Source organism: Brachyistius frenatus, unplaced genomic scaffold (assembly GCF_029030835.1).
Source record: "Brachyistius frenatus isolate BFR_SWC_R1_liver_20210118 unplaced genomic scaffold, ASM2903083v1 Contig_74, whole genome shotgun sequence".
In the NCBI taxonomy this organism is placed as follows: domain Eukaryota; kingdom Metazoa; phylum Chordata; class Actinopteri; family Embiotocidae; genus Brachyistius; species Brachyistius frenatus.
In genome coordinates, this window is record NW_027210673.1 from 1780540 (window position 1) to 1789482 (window position 8943).

The 8943-nt window shown below is 40.0% G+C and overlaps 1 protein-coding gene across 1 annotated transcript; it reads right to left on the reverse strand.

Moving 5' to 3' along the window:
* Window positions 1-6972: 6972 nt before the first annotated feature.
* On the reverse strand, window positions 6973-8145 carry cunh15orf61 (chromosome unknown C15orf61 homolog). The gene is made up of 2 exons (XM_069708097.1): window positions 7423-8145; window positions 6973-7289 (listed from the first exon to the last, which is right to left on the reverse strand). The coding sequence occupies exons 1-2, from the start codon at window positions 7763-7765 to the stop codon at window positions 7162-7164; spliced, it is 471 nt and encodes a 156-aa protein (XP_069564198.1). The 5' UTR covers window positions 7766-8145; the 3' UTR covers window positions 6973-7161.
* Between the last annotated feature and the right edge of the window lie 798 nt (window positions 8146-8943).

Genomic DNA, 8943 nt, shown 5'->3' on the forward strand with positions numbered 1-8943 from the left:
GCTCCAACATCTGCTTTTAATTACTCAATTAGCGCAATCATTTAGTCTCCTTGACATTCATCCAAATGGCAAATCATAGCCGGAAGTTGTTCTGTTTAAACAGAGCGTTAAGAGGAGTCATGAAAAATGCATACACGATAATGTATATGGATACTTAACTAATTGAACCAATTAAAGGGAGGGAACCGGTTTGAGTGAGAACAGCGGCGGCTTCGCCCTCCGGGAAGAAGCTTTGACACCTCTGATCTACAGCCTCCCCTCTGCCTATTCACAAACCTGAGCCTGAGGTCATATTTCACAGACAAAAGGTTTTTGACTTCAGTCATAGAGCAACAATGAACACAAAAAAAACTAAACGCCATGCAGATTGAAGGCTGCATAAAGAATCAGAGGAGCCATACACGGTAATAGCACATCCCGATTCTTAAGAAAACTTATATGGTATTTATTTATTTATTTATTTAATGTACCCCAAACTTTTTAGACCATGTGCCAAACATTTTCACAAGTACCACTCCCACTGCAGATAACAAGTTTTTTTAAAAAAAAATGTGATATAACACAATTTAACCAGGCTACTGTGTAAAAATAAAAGTACATTTATTAGGAATGTCTGAAAACCAAGCAGCAGGTGGAGGCACATAGAAACAGCTGGTTTTTGTTGTTGTTGTTGTTGTTTTTAACCTTGTGGCCATTTCATAATTCCACTCCTACAGCATGATAAAAATCAATGACAGAGGAGTCAGAATTCAACTGTGTCAATCTAACGTTAGCACTGTGCTATGTCAGATGACACCCTGCATAACTAAGCAAAGGAAGAAAAATTCTAAAATATTTAAATCGTCAACAACAAATTTTTAGATCATTGTAATGTGATGTGTATGTGTAATAACTGTGTGTAACACAATTACATTAAATCATACTTTTTGGACTTTGGCCAGATGGAGTGTAACTGACAGGCCTTTCAGCAAACTGTGGTACACCTACCACAGTTTGGGAATCACTGATTTAAAATATTGAACCTGTCCTCAGAAAATGCAGAAAAAACATTTACTGGGTTTGTTCATGCATATACAAATTGAAATTCGGTCTTCATCTCAAAAGGATTCAAAGCCATTGACAACACTGTGTTGAGATCCCTCTGAGTGTGAAACTGTGACGTGCCTATTAAAGAAATCCTCCCTTTGTTTGTACTGCCATGACTTTAGTTTGTGTATCAAAGTGAGAGCTGTCTGTGATGTTAATGTAGGTATATTTCAGCGCAGACATACCAACAGATCAACCTCAGGGTTAAATGAATATCTGCTTGGTTTAAGATGAGCTAGCTTACCTCCTCCCAAAGTTAAACCAATGCACCCCCCACCACAAAAAAAGAATGATTGTACCCCTGCGGTGGTGATTTCCTGCATGCTATGGATGCATAAATAAACATAGGCATAAATACACAGAGGACACTGACTGGGACTCGCTGGCCAAGTGGGGCAGCTGTTATTAAAAGGGCTATTTATCACTGTCACCCCTCTCAGGTTCCATCCCTCCCTGCCCTCCAGCGATGTCACTAGGCCGCACAGGAACAATGTGGCTCATCCAACCAAACCTACCCCTTCGATCACATACACAGACCCATGCAAACACACACACACAAACGTTTTGGTCACAGTTATTCATACACAAAGTAAATATGTATAGCTTTATCTGCTTGTATATGCATACACTAGCATCACCTGCATGTTTGATGACTTGGTTGAAACAAACACAAGAACCTTGTTTCTCTTTCGATTTCAGTCAAATATCTACAACACAGCTACGCTGCACACACCGTTCATTTTCTGCTCTGTTACTTTATTGATCGTGGCCACAATTATCCACTTTTCTGAAGCACTGCATTAAGTGAATTCCCCCTTTGTTGGACAATAAGTACAGAAGGTTGGTTAAGTCATGCTATTCCTCAGCCTAAGGGGACAGACTACTTCCCTTGCACCCTCATCATCATTAGCAAGCCCAGATAAAAAACACACCTCAATTAGTCCTCCTTGAGTGTGGGATGCACGTCAAATAAGGCAGGTGCTTTCAACTGAACCACGCCACACCTTCACTTACAGCAGCTCACATCATGTCCAAGCTGCCAAAGATGATCGAACAGTTACGCACTTCAAAAACGTTTCAGCGAGCAAAGGGAGCCTTTAATTAAAATATAGCCCTGATTTTCAGCCTGAGTCTCGCAGAGAAAGTTGGAAAAGAATATTTGTGAACAAAAGACACTCGGGTAGAAAACCAATAGCCATAGACAATAAATCAGCAACTTTAAAAGCACTTGCCTCTAGCATTTAAATTTTCACACTGGCCTGAATACATAATATGCAAACCAAACTTGCATAAGAAAACAGGTGCATTAATACATATCTAAAATATACATTAAGGCAGCAGCTAATGCTTATTTTCAATACTCATTAAATGTCTTTGACCAAAAGTTCAAAACTCCAAAGCTTTTCCTTTTGCAGTGGTATACAAAGAGAAGCAGCAAATGCAACCAAATAAATATAAGCATTTTTTTCACTATTTTTGTTTGTGACTAAATGACTGGATCATTTCATCAATAATTAAAATAATTGACCATTTGTTTTCCGTCTAATCGGTTAACGGACAAATAATTTCAGATCTACATTAATTTCTCTCAGCTTTCTTGTCTGCATCGACAAAGCACCAACCAGCCTCTTTAATACAGAACTCCCTCCTTTTCTCTACATCACATATAAACCTCTCACACGTAGAAATCCACTCGCGATTAATGAAGTGCTTACTTAACCAATTTAAACCCTTAATTCCTATTAATTCAACATAATAGCCACCCCTCTCCGACTGAATTAACAACACTCCAGCAGAAACCTGCAAATCTCTGCAGGCCAGAAAGAGTCAACCCAGCGAAAGCCACATTCTCTGATAAATATGTAACAGTATGTATATCAGCGTTAAAATGCATAACCCTCGTGTAAGACCCCTATCAAGTCTGCTTTACACCTGTATTACATTTCTCCCTCAATCAGCAGCTTTTCTGAGACACCGGCCTCCCACGAGGAGCAGAAACCATTACAAGGCACTGCAGCTCATTTGCAGAAAGATTGGAGATCATGCTGCATCAAAAAGTATGTGAAACATTCCTGAGAACAAAATTGATTTATTCCATTTCTGTGTTTGTATGCAGCATCAGTATCGGTGTATTTAATGTAAATCCCCAAACTAGTATTGAGTTGCTGCATAGGTTGCTGCTTATTGTGCAAGTAAGAAGCACGGAGATCGAATAACACGAGGGGGCCTGTTCTGGTGAAACATTTAAGGTACATGCAGCATTTCTTTGTGCTGGATATTTCATCTTGAGCTGAATGATAAAAACATACAGCATAATGCATTATAAAAAATTATATCAATCATACAAAACCATTCATTAGTCCCTTTTTCTGATCCACTGATGCCAGTTGTTTAAGCTGCAAAGACATTATGCTATTCTTTAGTGGGCTAAAAACGCATAAACAAATAAATAAATATTTCTGAGTGTTTCAATTTTGACTTGGGAAAAACAGATCAAGCAGAGCCTGTGGCTAGAGGAGCCTGACTGCATGCTGGTGGGGGGTAAAAGACAGCCTGGGGGGTGCGGAGGGCGTCTGTTTTTTAATGAGCTGAAACTTTAAATACTGCATAATATATAATAAAAATGGATAGCTCATTTCTTTCTCCCGATAAGTCGCGGAGAAACTATTAAAATCCATTTCTCTCTTAATGTCAACAGAGTAAGCATTAAGTATGAATGAAGTGATGCCATATCATCGACAAGAAAGAAAAGCAAAATAATAATCAACTTGACTGGAAGAAAAATAGGGATTTGGGCATAAAAATAAGTGTAAACGCTGAAGGCCATCAACTAAACACACTACATACAAAGACATGATATGAACTAGGAATTTTGTTCCACCATAGGAATACAAAATTAGCATTTTCATAATGTTTTAAATGTAAAGTATAAGTGACCTTGACAGAATTATTCATTTCTAAGTTGCAGGTTAGTCTTAATGTAGGCTGGAAGTGGTCTTGAACCAGAAAAGATGACTGACAGACATTTCAGCCACCCACTGACAGAAGCTGTGGCAGCACGGGCACAGCAGGTGAAGTCTTTCAAATCTCCATTCCCCCTACACACACACACACACACACACACACACACACACACACACACACACACACACACACACACACACACACACACACACACACACACACACACACACACACTACACACTCATACACAAAGGGGGGAAGTGAAACAGAGAATTATGGTGCCCCTTGTCATCCCATGGGTGGAGAAATACACCATAATAGATTTTGAATGGCTGTCCACTTGGCAAAAGAAAAAGTAAAGGCAGTGTTTCAAATGTCAACAACAAGAGGTCAGCAATTATTAACTCGAGAAAAGTCTTTAAATAATTACAAAACAATATGTAGTATTGGTGTCTCAAAGTTGATCAGAGTGTGCATATGTCCACAACTGGAGATGTTTCTCGATGAAAAGTAATGAGGTTGATGTTTCAGTTGTCACATTATTATTCCAAAAGTGCCATTTTGACAGTAAATACTATGACAATGTTGGCTGACACTTCTGCATCAACGTGTAATTCCGGTGTGATCCTTACAGGGATCTGAGTGAAGGCTCAGGTACCCCCGCTGCTCGTGGAGCAAGCACGGAGACGGTGCTGGTGGCCGATCCAGAGGCTTCATAATGATAACCTCACGGCATTAGCTGCAGGGGTTGTTCACATAATAATTGTTTCTGCCAAGCCATATTTCTATATGACAGAGGAAAAACTGGTGTGACTTTCCTGTTAAATAATTGATTTACAAAGCGGCCGCATCTACTATTTCAAGATGAACATGGATTGTTCTATTTTTTTTTTTTTTTTATACTAAAGAAACTGAGAACTTATTAGCTAATTAGAAGATAATTACAACTCTTTGCGAGTTGATTAGCAAGTTCACTGTTGAACGTTAACATTTTACAGCAACACCATTCAATTTCAGCACTTGTTTTGCTTTACTTACCTAAATTCTAAACAGTACAAGTATTTAAAGATTTCACCTTGACAAAACTTATTACCAGCTCCAGCATGCAATTAAACTTGCCAAACAGGCATTAATTCTTTGTTCATTACCGCATTAGATGTGTGTTGGGTAATTTAGACACTTCAATACAGGACTAGGTTACCACGGCTATTAAAAGGCTTCAATCTCGCAGGCACATTTTGTTAATTTACACAAGTCCATTTGCAGTCCAGATAATTTAAACCTGCTTTGGTGGTGACTAAGGTTCGAAATGTAATGCTAAGCCTGTGCCCCGAGCAAACGGGGTGCCCTCCCCTGCAGCTTAGAGTGACTCAAAGGTGAAGCCCTGAAAACAAATACAATGTGCTCACATGCTCCACAGTTTAGATTTCACTGACTCACATCATCCTGTAATAGCCGCACACAAAGCTGCAGTCGGTTGCAACCCCGTGCAATTGTGTCTGGCTGTACGGGAGTATCAATGCAGCCAGTGGGTCAAAGGGTCAATGAGTAATTAAGACATGGTTGCCTGAGCATTCCCTATGCACACTTTCAGACCTGATGAAAGGATGGAAATGAAAGCAGGGGGATTTAAGTGCAGCCTGATACTAAAGATCAAATTTCCGCAAGTGTGTCTAAATGTTCCTTGTTCGAGGCAATTAGTATGATTAGAGAGATAGTGCGGTGTCATCGTGCAGCTTAAGCGGATTTTGCGTGGAAATTGTGCACGAGGTTTGAACATTTTGCACACGGCAAAGGTTACATTGCTTACAATAACATTTAAGCTGGTGGTCTTTTTGAAGTGCAGTTGGGGGGGCTGATGACTGTACATTCAGGGACTGTAAATGAACGTCAAATATTAGTTTGAGTAATTTGAGTGCCTGCTGTTTAAAAGTAATGCATTTGACCTTTTTTTTGTAGAGTTCCTTGTGTGGTAAATTGTCCAAAATATTCTTGCACAGACTGAGGGAGTTTTACAAAACAGGCCACTTACAAAGATGCTGTACATTTGGAACAGGGTGTCATAGCCTTCACGTCCAAAGAAGGTCAAAAGGTGCATTGATTTCCATGTACGACAAGAAATTATTCGTTCAGTTTCATTGTTGCTAGAAATGAAGAGGCCAAGGCCTGAAAATTGAGGTCGCTGATAAATGCATTTAGTGGGAGATGCTGAGGGGAGAAATCAATATGGCCGTTTGTCAACCTGCCTCTCAGAGGGAGCAGAACTCTGCAGCAGTGGTAAGTGTGCCCTGTCAGCAAAGCACATTACCAGAAATCAAAGGCCGCAGAAGGCCTGAAGGGAGCCATGTAGATGTCTCTCTACAAAGGCCACACTTTGGTAATTAAAACCTATTTTATCAGAACTGTCTTGTCACTGGGTTTCCCTAACACTATTGACTAGCTGTTGCGTGGAGGGTGACCACTAATTTAATTTTAAATAAATGAGCTGGGGTTATTTAGACTCCCCTATCTGTTCCACAAAATTAACCAAAAGACAAGGCAGTGTCAAATAAGTTATGCCACTTGGTACAATTAATATTGAGACATGAGAATAAATGGGAGCGTTGCCCATTCTATTCATATCACATTTTCCAAGAGCTCATCTTTAGAAACTGGCTGATCCTTCAAACCATCAAAATATCTTTCCGTTATTCTGTATACTTTAATATTTGTTTAAAAAAAAAAAAAAAAACTTTTATCATTAATTCTTTTGCTTTTAAACTAAATGTTAAATAAAACAACTAGGAAAGGACATTGTGTCGATCGTCGTCTCCATTCTTGGAGAAATCCTAAACTTTCCATCAAATTTTCATTGAAAGTTAGCTTTCCGAATAAACCCTTTCAGTATTGTATGTCAGTGTAATAACATGCATAACCGACTCCTCCAGTGCAACTTTAAGTCTTTAATAATTAAACACCAATGAACCTGTGCAGTCGCACAAGAGCGCCGGTGACATGGGGTGGCACTTTAGTCAATAGATCCGGCCGAACATCCACCAGGGGAAATGGTGCAAATACAGCAGCTTGGCAGACAATATTCTGTTGACGACACGTTGAACAGTTTTCTCTGTTTCAGTATTGTGCACCCTCTTCTTCTTTGTAGGCAAAATAGACCGTGACAGGTCCAACACTTGTCTGTACTGTTTCTGCTGCTCCCACCACCATCCAGCACCCAATGCCATAAGCCAAACAAGGGATACCTGCAATAAAAAAAAAAAAATGTAAAAAAAAAAAAAAAAAAAAAAGACACGGTGATTATGTGGTGTCTGCAGTATTTATAAAGTAATAAATGATCTGCATCTTAAATAAATGTGATAAAGCATCGATACTGACCCAGATTAATGACCTTCAACATGGTAAAAAACTTGTCTTCGAAGTCCAAGTTCTGTGGAGGAGCTTTAGTGCAGTGATATTTAATAAAGGGGAAGCAGCCTGTTCTCAGTATTTGGTAGTTGGATCCCTGAACTCTCCAGTTAAAGTGGGACAGTCCAAACTGGTCATTGTGGACGGAGCGGTAGCGGACGCAGTACGAGGTCCACGGCGGGAGTTGCCTCTGCAGCAGGTGGCAGGTCAACACCTCGGACGCGGCCGGTCGAGGACCCGTCCGGCCGAACGTGCTCGGAAACAGGGCGACCTTCAGAAAGACGGTGTGCAACCCCCTCAAGAAGTCCTTCATGACTTCAGTAAAACGCAGAGTGATTCACCTTCGCAATTTTGCATGTCGACAGCACGCAGTTACTCGAGACAGAGCTCTTGACTGCCCGTAAAATGTGTTGTACTGAGATGTTTAAGTCTGAAAACGTTGTTTGTCAGCCGACGCTGCGCACCGTGTGTTGTTTACCTTTGCTCCTGGAGCACAGCTGAGGTTAGCGAACAGAGCTCAATCCGGCCTGTTTAAACCTTCAAAATTAATACCTTGTTGAAAATATTCCGCTACACGTCGGGATACACGCGCTCGATTCACACACACAATTATGTGAACCAGCCGAGACCTGTGAAAACCGCAGTTTTACCCCGACGTGTGTTGGGCTACTTAGCTCCGACCTGGTACGCCGGTTGAAGTCGTCCGTCTGGAAACGCAGCGCGGTGGAGTTGTTCCTCTTCAACGAAACTGACGACTTTAGTTTGACCTGCAGTGTAAACTCACCTGTTCACTTGAGATGAGTGTGAAGCCTGATGAAGACTGTTCACACTGCAGCATATTCAAACGACCTATTAAACAACAGCATGCGAAAATACAAATCATCTCCATTGTTCACAATTTTATAAATAATTCACAAGGTTGTTGTTGGTTTTTTTCAACAAATACATGCATTACTGATCAACATATTTCTACTTTTCATGCTTTTGTGTAAACAATTTTTTTTCTCATCTCTTTTTGCCACAAAGATAAAGAGTCAAATATATCATATAAAAATATAAATATATTAGCCACCATCTCATCTTATTGCAAATAAACCCCTGTACAACTTTGATCACCACTGAGCTCACTTGAAATACATATTTCTGTTGGGTCCAGAGCCATTACACACTCTCCTTTACGTCCAAACTAAATCTACTGAAAGGCACTATAGCATTTACTGGAATATTTCCAAGGTTTCAGTGGTCTGCTGTAGATCAGCACCACGCACAAGAGTCCACAAACCACCTGAGCCCAATAAATAAACCAAGATTTCTTCAGCCAGATTAAACACTGCATGTATGCAGTATATATACAGCATGAAGGGATAGCTCTGTAATTTGTGTGGGTGATAAATCTTAACTTTTTAAATTACGGGATTTATAGGTAATCTACTAATAAATTTAGGTCCAATTGTGTATGAATGCTTAAATGTATAGAATAAAGTAATCGGA